Below are 19757 nucleotides of genomic sequence, written 5' to 3'. Positions count from 1 at the left end.
TGAACTAAATATCACAAAGCAAATACTACTTAAGTACAAGTATTTAAGAGTATTTCCATTTTATGCTACTTGATACTTCTTCTCAGCTACATTTCAGTTTACATTATTTTGAAACTGGGCATTTTGCATGAGTATGTTTAATTTTGGTACTTTAAGTAGGTTTCGACCCGAATGCTTCAAAGCTTCGACCGTTCCCATGGAAATTGACCCCCAAATCAGTATTCAAATGTTTCGTTTAAAATATAAATTAATAAATAAATATATATATAAACCAAAAAATGGTATTCGGGAGTCGGTACAGCCCTTTTGATGCTAAAATATTTGTACTTCTACTTAAGTACTATTTTGAATGAAGAGCTTTTACTTAAGAGTATTTTTAATAAGTAAAAGAACTGAGTACTTCTTCCACCACTGATTTTACATGAAACCATGAACTAAATATCACAAAGCAAATAAAGAGTCGTGACATATTTCTTAGAGATGTTTCTTTGTTTAGAGGATTCATATGTACATACAGAAAAATCAGGCACTCTGAGCTGAGCTCGCATTTTGCAAATAATTACATTGCTTCAGTTCTTTAACATTTACAAAAGAAAAAAACAACAACTATGCCCTGAAAAATAGCATATCCAAGTTTAAATATGAATCAACACATTATATTGGAAACACACTGGAGGAGAGCCTCAGAGAGGTCTAGGTTTGGTTATTCATCATCAGCCCACCCACTTTAACTTAATCCAAACTAATCTACAACACATGGTCGCACAAAAACACTCATCCAATTCAATTAATTCTCCTCCCTGTCGGACCCCCCAAGAAACACATTTACACTGTCTCAGGTCAGGAATAAAAATCTGACATATTCGCTTAAACAAATTACAATTATATACCATCTGGAGCAAACAAAAATCAGCATTGATATGCTGTACTGAACAAAATCAGAGGGACTGGCAAAGGAGTTGTTGAACCAAGGGTGTGGGTGTTATGGCTCTCCCTGAGGAGACATGGTTGGGTGCTTTCACTGGACTGGGATGGAGGGAGGACCTTGGCCTGACCTTGATACAGAGAAATAAAGGCAGAGCAAGAGCAGCAAGTCTGTCCTCTGCATAGAGGAAAAACCCATCATCACCAATATGTCCAACAACAGCCATTTGTTAGGTCCTGACCCAAAGCTGTGTAGCTGTGTAGGCACACAATGTATATGTTGTAGATGACTGAGGAGAAAGAAGTGTGTGTGTGTCCATATACTATTGTTTGATTGCTTGTGATCCGGGTCTGTGTTTATTGCAAGTTTCTATTATGTATCAATAGAAACAGACAGTGTGAAGAAAAGGCCTGTTGCTCTTCTCCTCAAACTCCTGTATGAGCTCGTCCATTTCATCCTCCATGTCCTCAGTGTGCTGGATCTGCAGGGGTGGAGGAGGAGGAGGCACGTTAAACACAGCCTGAACACACATGACTCATTTGAACTCAAATCAATCTGCACACCATTTATAAACCTATAGCACCCTTTTATAGCATTGGTAGCATTTTCATGAGATGCCTACTGAATCCCCTATTTCGGAAATATACTGGATGGCAGATCATGTCCACTTAAAGATCATTTCAGTCATATTACTTAAGTTTTTACTGTAGCTATATTGCATACTTTATGTCATGTGACTTAACAGAGTGGTTTGTTATACTCAGCCCTCAGTGTGCCTGTACAACAGCATTTATGAATCCTGGTAGGAGACACTCACACATTGGCACAGCTCACAGATGAGGAAGGCGCCCAGCGTGGCTTCCTCATGGTTATCCTGAATGTCTACATTGATGACGTGCACGGGCTGTAGAGTCTCCTGCTCTCTTGAATTCAGATCTGGGGAAAACAACGGATGAAAGAGAAAGTGTGTGTCACACAATCGGAAGTGTTGAACTTGGTCTGCATACAAATCATTGCGGGGTAAAAAATGGGTTTTTGTATGTAGTATCAAATCAGTACTTGCAAGGGGCTTTGAACTATAGCCCTTCAGTGATTAGACATGTCTTATGAGAAGCCTCACCCTCCAGCACTTGGTCATAAACTCTCTCTTCACAGGTGATGACCAGGTCAAACTTGTCCTTGCAGCTTTGAAAGCGCTCCGGCTTTGATTTGATGCGCTTGTTGCGGTCCAGCATGTGCAGGATGCCATTCTGTGTGTATCTGAAGAGTTCGGAGGTCAAGGAACACAGCAGGAGCAAGAGAAACACTTCAAGGTAATACAACACATCAACTCATCACACTACCAGAGAGAGGATTTCAATCAACACTGAAATACCTGCCAACACCCTGTAAGACTGTGTGAGACAGTACGCTATTCATTTGTCTGAATGAGACTGCATATTTTGTTTTCATTGTGGGGTTCACACTTGAATGGTATCAGTGTTTGTATTAGATAAGCTGCAGCACCCTCTAGTGGTGTCTGAAACAACTACCTACTATAGCATTTCAGGTGATGCCATATATTATCAACAAGCCATTCTGACACTGGCCAGCTGACATTTGTTGTCCTTAATACAGATGTTATAATTCTGTCCAATACTCCTTTATGTTTCGAAAATGCAGCCAAAGTAAACTTGCAAGACATTATATAAATAAAAAAAGACCAACCACCATGGTGAATTGTCTACAATAGTGGACTATATTTTTAAGAAACCCAGGCAAAGTTGCAAGAATACAACAAATTGTTTTGTAAGAGTCAGTATGTACATCTCCTATTATAATACATTGGGATTTAAAGAGCAGCTAGTTTACAATTTGTAACACATCACCTTTGACATGCAGGAATACAGACAACCTACCGTGGGTTGGCAAAATGTACACCTGCAATACAGTAATATTAGCAAGTACAAATTTGGTGAAGCACATTTCTCCTACTTTTAAGCCTAGATTAACTCAAGATGACCTTCTTAGACACACTTAACTCCAAAGAATAGTACTACATTTAGCCTAGACTTTAATTAAACAAAGTAATTATCTTCAGAAAAATTAGATTTTCCAGAAATAAAGGAAGCCTTAAATTATACAACAGGTTTAACATTAGACTGCTGATTGATAGTAGAGACATGGATTATTTGAACTATATCAACAAAAACCACAAAGTACCACCAGTCAGTATTAATTGACAGGAACAATAATAATAATGTTGATGACCTCTAAAGTTTGGGAGACAATTTCCACATGTGCAAAGAAACTGCAGTGGAAATCACTCACCATTAGTTTTTATGTCTCCAGCTCCAACAAATTACAGGCTTCTTGTAATGTGGTCCAAGGTTTTTGAGTGTCCTCAGTTTGGTGTACTGTATATGCATACAGTCTCACTAATGAGGACCAACAAAAGTAGATAATTGTCAACTTACCTATATTCAATAATATCTTAATCAAAATGTAAGATGTGACTCAGAAAGCCAGTACTTTAAGCTTTAAACTGCCCTTGAAGTTTTTGTTTTTTTAACTTTTGTTAAACACCTTGTTGGGTGCTTCTTTTAGTACTTGTCACCACTGTTTTTCTTTGCTAAATGGGACTTCTCCTGTGGTTTGATTTCTGTATACTTTGCCCTTCAGTTTTACAGTGTTTATCACTGATGCACCAGCGATTTACTTAAATTACAGCAATTAATAACTACAAAAGACAAGTGAGCCAGAAAATGTTCTGTGTACCCTGCTGGTATTATTCAAACTGTATATCAATTGTGACAATGGGAAAAAAATAATATATTGACAACATAGAAACTGCACTAGCAAGAAACAACAGTGGTAACATATATGCAAATGCAGACACTCAACATAAACTAGGATTTAGAAGTGGGTATAGATTTAAATCTGATGGTTTCAGAAAAAAAAAAGTATGATCTTCACCAAATTGTACTTACTGTTGTATTGCAAGGTGTTTTGGCCACCATCATAGGTAGAATAACAAAGCATATATCTATAACACATTTTAAAATCCCTGCATGTGATTTACCCATCAGTGCGGTCCCATCTGCTGTGCCGTTCAAACGCCATCACATTTGCATGAACTCCCCCAAAGCTTAATATCTTAACACGATACATGTACATGGGCCATGTCTACTTAGCTGTCTTCCAGTATACAGTATATATATATATGTGTGTGTGTGTGGAAAAGTGAGTGAGAAGGGGATACAGTTCCTTGTCCTTGCGGACCAAGTCGTTGTACATCTGTATATATGTCGTTTTGAAGTCGTACACATTTGGCTTATCCGGGGCAGGACCGGGGAGCTTCACATGAGACCCTGTCCCGAAGGAACGCACTTCAAATCCACGTTTGCTGCAAAGATTAAAAAAAAGGAAAAGACAGTAAATTACATACCACTTTTACACAAGATAACATTACATAGGAGAAGAATGCAGTCAACAGCTTTCCAATGAAGTCAGCTTTTCAAATTGCCTCCTCACATACAAGATATAAACTAAATATATAACACGGTCCTGTTTTATGTCACAGGCTGAAAGAAGACTTCACTGCACACCAGAAGTGCAAAAAAAACATTTCAGCTTGTATCCTCCGACCGAGATGATCTAGAAAATTCTTAAGAAAAGGGAAAACTTTTTTTTTTTTTTTTTAATTTCACATAGGTGACAGTTTATCTTTGCCTGTAAATAACGTTGTACTATAGAGGTGCACTGCTTTCCAATGACAAAAACAGCCACTAGGGAATGAGATCAAGTGTGAAATGTCCCAAGCCAGAAAATACCTTTGGTTTAAAAACCAATAAATCTAGACACGACCTTTTGTAAATGGTGTGTGAATAATAAAAGGGACAGATCAGAGCTGGTAAACCACCACTATCTATGTTGCACAAGCTGCAGTTGCTCCCTTCCGGATTAATCTCTACAAGGGGGCGCTGTAGTCAGCATGTGGGGAGAGAAAAAAACAAAAAAACAAAAAACCCCAATTTGGGCCAGTATTTTGAAAGCCTTTAGTCTGTTTGAAAACAAAATCTGTGTGGATTTAAGGCAACAGTAAACCTGAAACCTACATAGCAACCAGCGTTTTAAAAGTAGGCTGTAACCCAGGTGTGACACTCAGAAGGAGCGAATGAAGCACACCCTTTGGTTTAAAAACTAATAAACCTACACACGACCTTTTGTAAATGGTGTGTGAACAATAAGGGGACAGATCAGAGCTGGTAAACCACCACTATGTTGCACAAACTGCAGTTGCTCCCTTCCGGATTAATCCCTACAGGGGGGCGCTGTAGTCGGCATGTGGGGAGTAAAAAAACAAACTTGGAAGCCCTTAATCTGTTTGAAAACCAAATCTGTGTGGATATTTGCTTTAAGGCAACAGCAAACCTGAATCCTAGATAGCAACCAGCGTTTTAAAGCACGCAGTAGCCCCGGTGTGACGCTCAGAGGGAGCGAATCAAGTGTGACATGTCTGACAGTCCCAAACCAAGAGCACACCTTTGGTTTAAAAACTAATAAATCCAGACACGACCTTTTTTTAAATGGTAAACCACCCTATGTTGCACAAGCTGCAGTTGCTCCCTTCCGGATTAATCCCTACAAGGGGGCGCTGTAGTCAGCATGTTGGGAGGAAAAAAAGAAAAACTTGGGTATTTTGAGAGCCCTTAATCTGTTTGAAAACTAAATCTGTGTGGATATTTTCTTTAAGGCAACAAAAAACCTGAAACCTAGATAGAAACCAGCGTTTAAAAGCACGCGGTAGCTCCAGTGTGACGCTCAGAAGGAGAGTCCATTGTTAACTGCGATGAGGCCCGACGGACGGACTGCCTGTCTGTCTGTCTGTCTCCCTCCCTCTCGGTCTGTCTGTCACCGTGTCGACATGACTCGTGACTCGGCTCAGAAAAACGGCTCGGATTTGGTTGACTTCACGGTGGTTTTCCCGGTCTGTCGTCGTCCCGGCGGCTCATGTTTACCTGAGGATACTGTGCGCTTCCATACTGCGGTTCTGGTTGCTCGAGCACACCACCGCTACACGCAGCGGGTGGCTCGGCATCGCGACTCTCCGGCTGAACACTAACTAACACGACAACAAGCTGTTTAGAAACTACACACAGGTAGTTCAGTTTGATCCCTGTAAGAATAAAGAAAAATAAACAACACAACCCCCCCTTTCTGTTACGCTAAATAACAAAACGTTTCGAGTACAAATACTGTGCGACTGGCTCGTCTTCTTTATGATGCAGGAAGTTAAAATGGCGTCGAGCCGTTCGTGCACTACGGCTTTATATAGAGTGATGTCATCAGAGGGCGGGGCTTCATGCTTGTCACGCACCAGAAGAATGTAGCGACGTAGACGCGACGTCAATAAACACATTATGCTGTGAAAGATATGATTTTCCTTGAAAGAAATATTTTTTTGCTACATTTATATGGCTGTGAGAACACCCAGGAGATTTTCCAAAAATAGAATAAATGACGCTGCTGCTGAAACAAACCTCAGTCAAAAATGCTAAATACAAAAATAACCTTTTAACTCATTTATTCCTAAGAGTTGACAACGTTTACAGTGTTTTAGACATAAGCATACAGTGCATTTGATGACACATTTTTCCTTTTAATTTGTGTGCGACGTAGACGTGACGTCAATAAACAAACATGTTGTGAAAAAATATGATTTTCCTTGAAAGAAATATTTTAACTACATTCAAATGGCTATGATGAGGACACCCAGGAGATTTTCCAAAAATAGAGACACACTTGTGATTCTGAGTAAATGACGCTGCTGCTGAAACAAACTTGAGTCAAAAATGCTAAATACATAAATAGATTTCAAGAAATTTCAAGATTTCAAGCCCTTTATTGTCATTGTGTAGTACAACGAAATTAGATTGTGACAATCCCATAGGTGCTAATGAAAAGATAATACAATAAAAAAGAGATAGTGCAATGTAAATATAAAAGATAATACAATATAAAATACAATATGTATATTGATGAGATGACAGTTTTGCCAAATTACAGTTTTGCCAGATTATTGCACAAAGTGTATGTCAGATAATTATATAATTATTGCACAGCATCATATAATTATTGCACAGTGATCAGCATGTTATTGCACATATCCGTAACAGTATATTTACAGTATTTACATTTCAAAAGTGACAAAGTGACCAACGTGTTATTGCACATTTAAAAAAATAACCAAATAACCTCTTAACTTATTTATTCCTATGAGTTGACAATTTTTACAGTGTTTTAGACATAAGCACACAGTGCATTTGATGATACATTTTTCCTTTTATTTTGTGTTCAACACAGTAATTTTGTGTTTATTTTGTGTTAGTATCTTCATCCAAAAATCTGTTCTGAAGTGAACAGACAACTGCACATTTCCACTCTTCCTGTATGTATATTCTTATACATAAATCATCTTAACTGTACATATGTGCATTTTATGCTTTATGTTGATGAGGCTGCTTTACTCTTAGTGCACATACACAATTATGAATGACTTACAGTGTGCTTTTTGACCGGCAGTGCTCAATTTGTTGATTTGTTGGTTGTTGGCAGTCTATGCATGTACTGTGTGTGCGCATGTGGACTGGCGACAGTCTATGTATGTACAGTATGTATGCACTATATTATTGTATATTTCTTAACAGCAGATACTGTATGTGTCCAAGACAAATCTCCTTAGCGACAACTGAGTCTATCTTATCTTATTTTATCTCATCTTATCTTATCTTATCTTATCATATCTTATGCTACCTTAATGCTTTTGATAAGGTTGTATGCATTCCCCAGCATTCATGTGGATGTTACTGCATCTGTGCATATGTATGTAGTAGCAGCAAGGTTTTTTTGTTTTACTATATCATATTGTGCTTTGCTATGTAGATTCTCCCGTCTGGACTTAATCATTGTTTCATCTGATCTAGAGCTGAGCTATATGATGATGTGCATACCCTGAGATGACTTTCAAATCACTATACATATCAATATTACGATATAACATTACTTGTACCATGATAGAGGATGCATATCATCCACTCGGAATCTGATCATATTTCATACATTTGTATCCAGTTTAACCATCCAGAGATACATAAACAAAAAAAGCTAAATAATGCCTCAGTGATTTACCTGCATCAGACACCTATTGCGAGAGTTTGTGTTTATACAGATATTTTGAATTCCTGTCTGTTATTGATTCTTGTAAATAGAGTGCTACAGGAACGAGTCCTAAAACCAGGAAATGAGTTGGCATTTTAGCACTTCAGGTTCCTTCGTCTTGAAGTCAATGTTTTTTTTAATGGGTTATTGATTAGATGTTTAAAATAAGGTCTGTGGTTACCACAAGATCAGGAGATTTTAACGTTTTGTTCTATGACATAAAATGCATCAATAAATAACCCACCCGTGAATTTAGAAACCTTAATGTGTTTTAAAAAAGGCAGTTGCTATTAAGTGGCTAAATGAGACTAAACGTCAACACGCCGACTCGTCCACCTTTACAGCCTTGTTGTGTATACTCACGCTCATGCAATAGTGTAGTTTGTTTGTGGCCTAATGTTAGCTTTTTACTTCTGGCAATTGTATTTACTCTTCAAAAATCATAAAAGTGGTTTTCATTTGTGAAGGTTATCTTGTTGAACAAAAGTATCATAAACGTTTGTTTGCCAGAGAGCTTATTTTTTCTGCAATAATCCAAAACCCAATGGAAAAATCCCATCGGCTTTTTGTTGAGGGAACCAGGGCGATGCTAACTTCCCGGTTGGTCTACATAAAATACGTCATCCCTGGAGCACTCTATTGTCCAGGGATGTGAGGACGAACACATGCACACACTCTCTCACACACACAAGGAGAAACACAAGGACAGCTGTAAAGTATTACAAATGACCTCATGGTACTTTATTCACTGACAGCAGGACATAAAGGCATTCTAACTCAAGATGCTTGGCACAGCATTTGAAAGATTGTACACCAGATTGTATTGCCCTTCACAAAATGGTACAAATACATACTGTAGGTGGACTTAAAAGCAAAACTAAACGGTGGGATGGTTTAGTCAAATGGACAAAAATCAATTCAGTAAAGATTTATTTCCTGTGTCGCAGCAAGGACAGGACACTTTCACAGGCTGCACATTTAGCAAAAACTGCTGTTTTTGATGCACTCAAAGCCATTTCATTAGTTGTATTGCTGTATAAATGCTGCCAGCATACAGATCGACAGACTCCGTCACAGACAACCGTGAACAAAAACATAACACAGTAGACTACTGTATAATAGTAAATGCAGGTTATCAGTACTTTTGGTTCAGTGCATCCTCGCAGAGGTTGACAAGGCGTGTTATTTGCAGAGCCACGGTAGTTTGTGCTTAATATCAGTCATAACAGGATGTGTATATCATTATGTGGCTGATTGAAAAGTATTATTGACAGTGAGTGACTAGGAATGTGAGATTAGATATGGTCATCGTGGATGTTAAATGTAGGCCATTTTATCTATTAACAGTGCGTCTTGGATTCAGGGTCACATCAGTGACGCGAGTGAGTGTGGTACGAGTATGTGTGCTGCGTCGTGGGGCTCATGATGTTTTCTGTGATGTACGCCACCAGCAAGCAGATGATGACCAGCATCACGCAAATAGCTCCCCCAACCGTTGTCATGGCGATCACAATGTCCTGCATCCCGGACGGCGGCAGGGTAAACTCGACACAGTCCCGCTGGCCCGCTTTCTGAGCTGCATCGGAGCGGGCCAGGGAGCGCAGGCAGATGCGGTAGGGGATGTTCTCGTGCAGCTCGGTCAGGAGAAAGTCCCTGCAGCCAGATCCGAGATGGACACCAGCACACTCAAACTGAGTATAGCTCCCATTCCACCAGCAGTTTAACTCGTAGCCTGCCCGCCTGTGGCGTCGGCCACTGAAAACAGTGTTTGATCTTAGAGGTTCCTCTCTTGATGAATTTGTCCCTGGATCCCCATTGCTCTTCTGGCCAGCTGCAGTCTCTTTCGTCTTTATGTCTTGGCCAGCCATTGTGGATTCTGCCTCACGGGTCCACTGTAACAGTACGCTGCCATTGACAAGAATATTTGCCACCAGATTCCCCAAAGACACCACCGTCCTGCAGTCTCCCCGATGACACTTGTACCCCAACACTGTGTGCCGAAAACACAGCTGCCCGCCAATGCCTCCCTCGATCACTCGGTAAGCACATGGCGGTGACACCCCAGCTTCCTCCGGGCTCGGTGCCCTGCCAGACCTTTCAGACATCCCAGCAGTAGCATCGCCTCTGCTGGTGTTGAAAGAGAAGCTGTTCATTTGGCCTGTTACCTCTTTTAGCTTTGGTGATGGCCTACTTTCGTGGCTGTGATTGCCATAGTTAGAAGTGATGTTAGTCTGTTTTAGCCAGCCCAATTGCCTCCCGCCTCTAGCTTCTGATGGGGATGATGATGTTGATGCTGATGCTGAGCTGCTGCCATGAGATTTGCTGCTGCTGGAGCCAGCTGTCTGCTGTAATGTGCAGAGCAGGAGTGCCGATAAGGCGAGCAGTGATGGTCGTTGTTGGCTTTTCATCTCACTTTTCCTCTCGTCGAGTTATTTTCTCTCACAGCGGATCAGATGGGCGATGGTACGAGGAGGGCTGATGTCTGCTGCCATAAGATCAGCTCTGCTTCAGTGCACACGACGAAAATCCGTGTGAAACAGGATGATAGCTCGTCCATGGGCGAGGAGAGGAGCGGGTATGCATCTGCGACAGAAATAACATTTAGTCATGCGGTTATATCCAGTCAGAGAGTATATGACCTTGGATAAGCTTTGCGGGATGAAGTTAATAAATCCTAAACGGTGATAATGAGTCACCTCAGTGCAGCTTTCGACTCACATGCGTGTATATAAATCACTTACTTGTGTCGGTGGGACGAGAGGAGCCCGGCTATCGTGCCATCAGATTCTCCTCTTCCTGTCTGGCTTCACGTAAAGGCTTTGATGCAAGCTGTGTGAGAGAGAGTGCACGTGGAGGAGCGCGCGCCGCGGTGTGCTTGGGAGCGTGGGTGCGTGCACAAAATATTTGTAGTCATCAACAATCGGTTGGTTTGTGAGTCATCATCCCACACAGAGCCTCAGGTGTCTGTCAATAGCAGAGACAAGAACCAGAGTCCTCGCAACGTTTTAACCATCCTGCATCCCACCTGTGATGCTCACCTGCAGGTCTCGAGCACACATCAGATCAGAGCTGCTGCTCGGCCTACCTGTGCAAATAACACCTACACACCCACAACCTTTTTTCCTAAATAGTCTTTCTTGTTATGTGTGTGTGTTTTTTTTTAACGCTACTCTTTCTTTTTGTCATTATTATTATTTATTTTCTTGGTTTTGTTTTGGTTTTGAATGTTGAGGTTGTTTTCTCTCTAATGTACTTGATGGGTTTGTCTGTAAAGCTCATCTACTTAAAAGTTGGTTTATAGACTGTTGTAATTACAAACAGTGGATTGCATACATGAAAACAACTTTGTAAAAAGGGAAAAAATAAAGTATAAAAAACCCCGAAATAGTCTTTCTCCCAATCTTATTTTAGTTTAATATTGATGGTAGGTTCCCAGGGAGACAAATGTGTTTTAAAACAATTAAAAAATTAAAGCAGTATTAATCTTCTATAATAATAATTTGTACTCATTGCTTTGCTAACATGGAAAAAGCAAGATTCAGATCAAAATTTACTCAAAATTACCTTTCTTTTGGGAAAATTCTTTTTACTCCTTTTTTTCCAAACATAGCATAACAAAATATAACAAAACATAACACCGGTGCCATAATACAAAAAAAAATGTATATCCTACATTTAACATTTAATATGTACATACATAAATACACACATACACATCGCCTCCCACTCCCACACAGAGACAAGTCCAGCCTTCTTCCCACCCCTAGAGGTAAAGTTACAGAAAAAATAACATAAAAATATATATTTTAAATAATTTAATTAGTTAGTTAAAATTAAAAGTGATAACTACTACAGTAATATAGTTCATGGTGAATGTCAAAATTACCTTTCAATATAGAAAACACAGCTAACATTTTCTGATTAGAGTTTTAAAATACTGCACACTTCAATGTTTAATCTTGGAGTCATGCCATTTTCTGATAAGAAAGATTTTATTATGCTTTCTGTAAACTAAAGTTTCTGTAGTGGTGCTTTTTAAATATAGTTCCAATTCAGAAAACACAATTCAGATTAATTTGGCCAGTGGTGAAGTTACACTGTAAGAAACAAAGACCTGTGGTCTCTTTCTGTATAATTTACCATTGATGGTTGCATCTGATGTGGCCTTACTCTCACTTTTGGTCACATTTCCCAATTTCCCCCCCGGGGATCAATAAAGTATTTCTGATTCTGATTCTAATGCATGGCATTCAATGTATTTACAAATTGTCAGAGTTTACATATCCAATATATGTACTGTATATTATGTGTTTTTCGCATATGGTAAAAATGGACAAGAGAAAGAAATAGACCCTTTATTCTCTAATTTTCACATCAGGGGCCTTAAAGGTACAGTGTGTAGGATTTGGCGGCAACTAGTGGTGTGGTTGCAGATTGCAACCAACTGAGTCCCCCTCCGCTCACTCCTCCCTTTCAAAGACTGAGGTAAGAAGCGCGCCGAGTGCAAAACTGTGATAATGCGGTTCACTTCGCTCAGGGGCCATCCTTACCATAATAACATTAAGAGCAACGTAAGTCAGAACCACCGCGGCTTTGCACTCTGCGGCTCACGTTACCACTGTTTCACAAGCGTGCCGGAGAACTACGGTGGCCTTCAGGTAATGTAAAAACGCAAAAGGCTCTCTCTGGAGCCAGTGTTTGGTTTGTCCATTCTGGGCTACTGTAGAAACATGGCGGAGCAACATAGAGGACTCTGTGAAGAGGACCCGCTCCCAAAGAGGCTGGGTCACGTGTCATCAATGCGTTATATCTTTGGGATACAACACGTGCGCAGTAAAATCTGGTTTGCACACGTCAAAATTGAGCCAATTGCAACACACGATCGCAGCTTCAGTTACACTGCGCATGTGTTATACTCCATACCCCAAGACCCGTGTCTGCCGATGTCCCAGTCTCCTTCAATAGGCCTTGACCTGCTCCCTATGTAGATATGAAGAACTCATTCTAAGCTAACGAAAACGATGATTCTTAAATTCAGGTGATTATACTCTAATGAAAACATAGTTATGAATATCATATTCCATTTCTGCTAATCATTCATCCAAAATACTACACACTAGTCCTTTAAGTAAAAATAGTAAATTTGTTGTTTACATAGAAGATGGTGGGAATAATAGTTTGTGTTTTGTACTGCATGGAATGAGAGATCTTTAAGTCCTTTTGTTCACCCCTCTGATGGTGATAACAGAAACACTTAAAAAGCATATTCGCGCTATAGCCTGAAAAGTTGACATTAATTATACAAAGACAGACAGCCTCAACAAAAATTATAATCCTCACAAAGGCAGCATGCATGCAGCATTCTGACATACTGTGTACTGGAGAGGTCTTGAGGCAAAATGGCCCAACTACAAGTATACTTAATCACTGTTGAATGAGATTAAAAACCCATTTCTCTGTATAAAATCATCATGAACAAAGAGCACCTATAATGATCAGTAGGAATACAAAGTTTAATCTCAAGCACACTGGAAAAAAAATATATGATCAAGATGTTCTCCACAATACATTTAATTAAGCAGTGCTTATGTGAGATTGTTCGAAGCAATAATTGCCTCGTGCCAAGAGAGAGACCTGGCAACTCAGTAAACAATTAGTACCAAGGGAGAGAATGAATAGCTGACTAATAGGAGAAAAAAACGCTGCGTCAGTGGGACTGATTTAGCTTCACCTGTCCCTTAAAGGTTGCACAGGATAATTGCTTAAATCGGTGTAATCTGCACTTAATGTTATATCTAATGGTCTGAAGGGCTGTATTTTTATTTTGCTAAACTGTGGAATATAAAGAATTAATACTGAAAAATAAACAAGCAGATTGCTGGTCCTTCACAATATGCATTTCCATAGCAGATTTAAGTGTTTAGTATGAATAATTTAATGAGAACAGGCTGTTATGAACACAACAAACAACAGCGACCCACACCTGTTGATGCCGCCGTTCAGGTCAAGAGACAGCGTTTCATTTGCAGTTGGTCGGTGATGTGGAAAGAAAACGTGGAAAATGCCTGCCTCTGCATGAACACTCAAAGCATCAACATATTGGGTTAAATTAACCTTGAGCCTGGTCAGCAAAGATGAAACCTTCAACAAGGCTATTTGTTTGTCTGTGCGTGCATATATAAAACGCTGTGAGGAGGACCATCAGCAGCGGTAGTCGTGTATGTGAAGCCTTGATGTTTCACTCGGGCTCTCACACACATGCTTGTCACAAAGCCATGCAGAGGATGATGCCATGTCAGAGGTCCTCACTGTAGAGGCTTTTCTGTTTGGGTTCTTGGTCTTTTCTGGCATCCTGGGAAACATCTTGGTCATCCATGTGGTGAGATAATATAGAGACGTTTATTTGTTGATTGAGCTGAATGTTTTGGGTAGGATTGTTCTCAGTCTGTCTTGCTTATACTCTCAGGTGTTTCAGTCGGCCGTTGAGAGTCCGTCTCGGAGACTCGCTCCCTCTGACAACATTTTGGTGCACTTGTCACTGGCCAACCTGCTGACCTCGCTTTTCCGCACAGTGCCCATCTTTGTGTCAGACCTGGGCCTGGATGTGTCTCTGTCTCCGGTCTGGTGCAGAATCTTCATGCTGCTGTGGGTGTGGTGGCGAGCCGTGGGCTGTTGGGTGACTCTAGCACTTAGCGCCTTCCACTGCACCACCCTGAGGCGACAGCACGTAGCCTTTGGACCTCTCGCACAGCAGAAAGAGAGGCGGCGGGTGTGGATCGTTCTGGGGCTGGTGTGGGGGGCAAACCTGGCCTTCTCAATTCCAGCTCTCGTATACAGCACTCATGTTCACGGCAACTTCACTGTGGAGCTGATGGTGATCAGCTGCACCACCAGGCCACTCCTGGGCTGTGTCTGGGAGTTCCCCTCCAACGAACAGGGCTCAGCCTTCGCCTCCTCCTCGCTCGCGCTTAATGAGGTGTTGCCTCTGGTGCTGATGGTTTGCACCAACCTGGCCACGCTTCACGCTCTGGCAAAACACATCCGAGCTGTGACCGCAGGGGGAGACTCGGGAGGAACCCACGGGGAGCTGGACAAACACGTGTCCACTGAACGCAAAGCAGCTCATGTGATCATGTCGCTGGTGTCGCTCTTCGTGGTCTGCTGGGCGCTACAGGTTGCTGCGGTGACGTACTACAACCATGATGGGGGACACCACGCTGAAGGACTGCTGACTGTGGCCCACTTCTCTGCCTCGCTGTTTGTAGGATTCAGTCCCATGGTGGTGGCCCTGGGACATGGCAAGCTGAGGAGGAGGATCATGAATATGATCCTGATGTGGGCTAAAGTTCTTAAATGTCACAGGGAGGACACTAAAGAGGGGGGTAAATCCCCAAAGACTAAAGGAAAGAAGGGAAAACAAACAGTTTCTATTGTTCAAAAAGAGACGAAGGTCATAAAAGTGAAGGAGAAAGTTCAAGCAAACAAATGATGGAAGCAAAGTGTGACTGCATCGATACGAAATTACTGAAAAAAATAAAAAAAATTATACCAAAATAACCACAGATGCATCATCCATTTGAATCCAGAGGCACCATAGTGCATGTTTCCTCTGGACAGAACTGTTGCCACTTATTATTTTAGCTTATTTTGAGATATTTCAAGCCATTTAGTGCAAGTCAAACCCGGCCTTTCTCATTTCCAGGACGTCAAATACCAACATTTTGTCACGGCCGTCAGCATTCAATACCGACGCACAAGGCACCCTTTAGCGTCGATATAAAACGCACCAGGTTTTCCATTATCTACAATGTAAACCCATCCGCATCAATATTAAATGCTCAGAGAAAGTGCTGTGGTGACATAGTTTAAAGAGCGAAACCGACGCACAGGGCGGGTGGGAGGGGAGTGTCATTTTCACTGAACAAACGTAGTAGTTTTAAGCCCAACCATGTTGTTTTTTCCTAAACCAAACTATAGTGGTTTTGTTGCCTGAACCTAAGCAAGTGTTTTTGTTTACTTCACAACATTAAGCACGTGTTTACTGCAACTGAAAAGTGATGCAGAGGGGTCGTGAAGCACATGTTTACTGTGACCGAAAAGTGACAGCGAGGGGTCTGAGCATCAGTATATGACGAGTTGGGATGAGAAAGTGTTGGTCAAACTGAGACACAGTGTGTTGGCTAAGTCAGAAATCATTACAGTACAATCAAGCAGGTGTTGTGGTTTCTTTTATTGTTGAAACTATTTTGTCCAATCCAATGTATCATTGCTTCTTTGTTGTTTCTTTTCAGCTGAGGTGTATTCTAATGATCATTTGAGTTTAAGCCAATATCACGTACAATGTCTCAATAGGCTTTACAAGCCTACAATATCATCTAAATTAAGTGGTTTTGATAGTTTTGTTAGTTATATAAAGACATTACATCGTCTACATATCGAGTTAATTTGGTCATGTAGCACAAATCCTTAATAATCCTTACTAACCTTAATTACTTTTTAGCACTTTGCCTGTCCAGTAAATCCATATGTCCATAGTGACATAGTCCATAGTCCTCATATGTGGAGGTTTACAGAGAGAAACATCATATATTCATACCTATAACCATGAACCTCTTTTTTAGTGAAGTTGATGCAAATAATAGTTTGTGATTAGCAGTATTGTGGGGCTCTGTCAGTGAGCGAGCGTAGACTTGATGAAAGAACGCAGCCGCCGGTGGCCAACCGCCAGAACAGCAGGTGACATGGCAATGAAGATGATGTTGGCAAAACGAGCAATGACCAGAAGAAACTCAGCTGAGGAGCCGCGGTTGTAGTTGAAATAGTTGACAGAGATAATGCTGGTTCCCCAGGATGCAATGAAGAGCATTATGAGAGCGAGAATCACCTGGAGAAACACACAACACAAACTGATGAAATATGTTCACCTTTACTCCAATAAAACTGTAAAACAATTGATATACATGTTTATCTGATCCATAAATTACTTCTCAGGTCTGCTGTAGATTAAGCATTTTACCTATCCACAACTCATGGCTTCAGTGAGCTCTTCAAAACTACAAGGCCTCCCCACTTCCACCCTCCTCTTCCTCACCTTGGCTGCTCGTCTCTCGGCAGGCACCCGTTTCATGACAGGTGCGTCTGGCACGGAACTCCGCATCCTGCTATGGGTGTAGAGTGTGTAAAGGGAGCCCAGGTTGGTGAAGGCCATTAGGATTATGGGAACTGTTTCGTGGATCACCATAGATGTGGTGGCATAGGCCAGGCCACTGTAGCTGGAGGGGAAGTTCCACACACAGCCCAGCAGGGGGCGCGTTGTGCTGCTCACCAGCATCAGTGTCTGAGGGAAGAGGAGGAAGATGGAGGAGTGGAGGAAAGAGGGTGGGACATACACTTAGTCAGCAATTTAGGGGACATCTACTTATGACACTTAATGATGCCAATGATTTTATTGCCGATCTATTTAAACTTAAATGCAGGTCTCTTGCTTCATTGACTGTATTATTACACTGTGGTATTGCTAGTCTACATGATTTAAGTACTTTCTGCACAACCTATCAAAGGGATATTACTTGTAATTTCCTCATCATAAAAAAATTCTCTAAACTTTAAAGGACCAGGGCAGTGGGTAACCTCCGAGGTCTGAAAAGTGAAGCTATAATGTGGAAGTACCTTAAACTTGCATTCTTTCTAACAGCCAGTAGGGCACGACTCCTCTGGTTGTAAAAAGAAGTCTGATTGTATAGAAGTCTATGAGAAAATGAGCCTACTTCTCACTTGATTTATTACCTCAGTAAACATCGTAAACATGAGTTTATGGTCACAATCGCTAGTTTCAAGTCTTCTTCAATACAGCATGATGTTCATTTAGTAAATTATGGTCCCATTTAGAGTCAAATAGACAATAAAACAGGGGATGCTTTAGGGCGTGGCTACTTTGTGATTGACAGGCTGCTACCTCGGCGTTGTCCGGTGTGGGAGTTGTCCGTGTTTTCATCGTACAACTTTGACTCTTTCACAGTGTGTTTTCAGTTCATTAAAGTTAATTGTAACTTTTTGATCGCCTAAAAATGTCTTATTCAGAGTTCAATTTTACTTAGCTCCACCCTCTCGTGTCACTTCTGGTTGCAAAAAAACAAGATGACGACGGCCAAAATGCCGAACTCGAGGCTTCAAAACGGCAGTCCACATACCAATGGGTGACGTCACGGCGACTACGTTGACTTCTTATATACAGTATATGGACCATAACAGTTTTTTTGCTAGTTTTAACCTCTTAAAACAATGAAAAATCTGAACGCAGAATTTTTTTAAAGCATGCTATACAGACATATACAGACAGTTGTCTAAACAACAAGTAACAATTTAACAAGTCTGAACAATTTTTTTAAAATCAAATTTACATTATTATTGTGGTAATGCAGCTTATTTTTAAAGTCAGCATTAAATTACCTCATACCATTAATGTAATTTCATAATGATAATGTAACTTTAACAAAAATAAATGCAAAGTTGATGTTCACTGTGATGGGTCACACACAATGAAGGCAGGTTTCAAAAGTGTGTTGATTTTCATCCCAAACAGAAATGAATGGAAACCAGCCTTGAATAGAGAAAAAAAAGTAAATACACATTTCATTTCTTAAACATAGTAAATGACTACAAAATGACTAGCTGTGATATAAAGTGTACATGATTTGTTGAAAATAGGCTGAAACATGCAAAACCACAGGCTCTCACCTCTGTGCTGTTCGAGTCCCCGCTAGTAGAAAAGATGTGAGCAGGAATGGAGTAAATAAAGTTGAGAATCCAGATGAGGGCCAGACTCAGCATTAGGATCTTAGGAAGGCCCCGGGGCCCGTGAAGGCTCCCGACAGTAGGAGCCACACGCCTCAATGTCTGGAGGTGGAACGCACTGAGGAAGAGCGTTGACCACACATTTACCGATCGCAGCCACACCCAGATACCCATGAGGACCTGACACCACTCTTTGGATGAGTACAGCTGTAATAGAAAGAGACGGGTGCATATTCACAAATGTTGATCTTTTCCTCACTAATATCCTGTTCTCAAAAAGAAGTTTCTTTCACCAACCAAACTGACATTTAATTCACCTCTTGTCTACTTAACTGTTCAGCTACTGTAGAACACAAACTTCCCAGACAAAACGTTCTTGTCAATAATCTACTATGCACTTTGGCGTGGGCAACCGGTAAGGAAGGTGGTGCAAAAAAAGTCAAATCAACATGAACTAACAAAAGAGTGACTCATTGGCAATCTTAAAAACTATTGATCTTAAAGACCACATACCTCTAATCCCATGTCTGAGATGACCAGCAGTGTGTTCCTCATCACAGACACCAGCAGGTTGGACAGCGCCATGTTAATAATAATGATGTCCGAGTTACTTCCCCCAACGCGGTTCATTATCACGCTCTTACCAATCACCCCAATGACAATGGCATTACCAATGATGCCCAGCATCACCAGGAAGATGTAGAAGGTAGTTTGCACAGGGGACACAGAGACACGAAGTCCCATCCCCACAAGCTCAGTGACTCCATCCACCTCCATGGGGTCGCTCATCTCAGCCATTGTCTCTTCAACCATGTCCATAAAGTTTTAACAGCTGATG

The 19757-nt window shown here is 40.9% G+C and overlaps 4 protein-coding genes and 1 long non-coding RNA gene across 8 annotated transcripts in view; 2 read left to right on the top strand and 3 right to left on the bottom strand.

Moving 5' to 3' along the window:
• Positions 1-468: 468 nt before the first annotated feature.
• On the bottom strand, positions 469-6217 carry ssu72 (SSU72 homolog, RNA polymerase II CTD phosphatase). Its single transcript, XM_074635200.1, has 5 exons — positions 5926-6217; positions 4167-4310; positions 2046-2185; positions 1743-1861; positions 469-1406 (listed from the first exon to the last, which is right to left on the bottom strand). The coding sequence occupies exons 1-5, from the start codon at positions 6003-6005 to the stop codon at positions 1305-1307; spliced, it is 585 nt and encodes a 194-aa protein (XP_074491301.1). The 5' UTR covers positions 6006-6217; the 3' UTR covers positions 469-1304.
• The window catches only part of LOC141767701 (uncharacterized), a 77449-nt gene continuing 59790 nt past the window's right edge, over positions 2099-19757 (top strand). For all 4 annotated transcript variants that reach the window (XR_012593914.1, XR_012593915.1, XR_012593916.1 and 1 more), the window contains exon 1: positions 2099-2238. This is a non-coding gene — a long non-coding RNA (uncharacterized LOC141767701). The remainder of the gene's footprint in view (positions 2239-19757) is intronic.
• On the bottom strand, positions 8840-11428 carry fndc10 (fibronectin type III domain containing 10). The gene is made up of 2 exons (XM_074635161.1): positions 10867-11428; positions 8840-10708 (listed from the first exon to the last, which is right to left on the bottom strand). The coding sequence occupies exon 2, from the start codon at positions 10531-10533 to the stop codon at positions 9496-9498; it is 1038 nt and encodes a 345-aa protein (XP_074491262.1). The 5' UTR covers positions 10534-10708; positions 10867-11428; the 3' UTR covers positions 8840-9495.
• ora4 (olfactory receptor class A related 4) lies at positions 14048-15657 on the top strand. Its single transcript, XM_074651353.1, has 2 exons — positions 14048-14504; positions 14592-15657. Exons 1-2 carry the CDS (start codon positions 14418-14420, stop codon positions 15612-15614), a joined length of 1110 nt encoding a protein of 369 aa, XP_074507454.1. The 5' UTR covers positions 14048-14417; the 3' UTR covers positions 15615-15657.
• ora3.1 (olfactory receptor class A related 3, tandem duplicate 1) lies at positions 16063-19732 on the bottom strand. The gene is made up of 4 exons (XM_074650107.1): positions 19433-19732; positions 18863-19126; positions 17217-17462; positions 16063-17009 (listed from the first exon to the last, which is right to left on the bottom strand). Exons 1-4 carry the CDS (start codon positions 19730-19732, stop codon positions 16797-16799), a joined length of 1023 nt encoding a protein of 340 aa, XP_074506208.1. The 3' UTR covers positions 16063-16796.

Source organism: Sebastes fasciatus, chromosome 1 (assembly GCF_043250625.1).
Source record: "Sebastes fasciatus isolate fSebFas1 chromosome 1, fSebFas1.pri, whole genome shotgun sequence".
Classification (NCBI taxonomy): domain Eukaryota; kingdom Metazoa; phylum Chordata; class Actinopteri; order Perciformes; family Sebastidae; genus Sebastes; species Sebastes fasciatus.
Note: the sequence above shows the minus strand (reverse complement) of the source record. Positions and strands in the feature narration are given on the sequence as shown.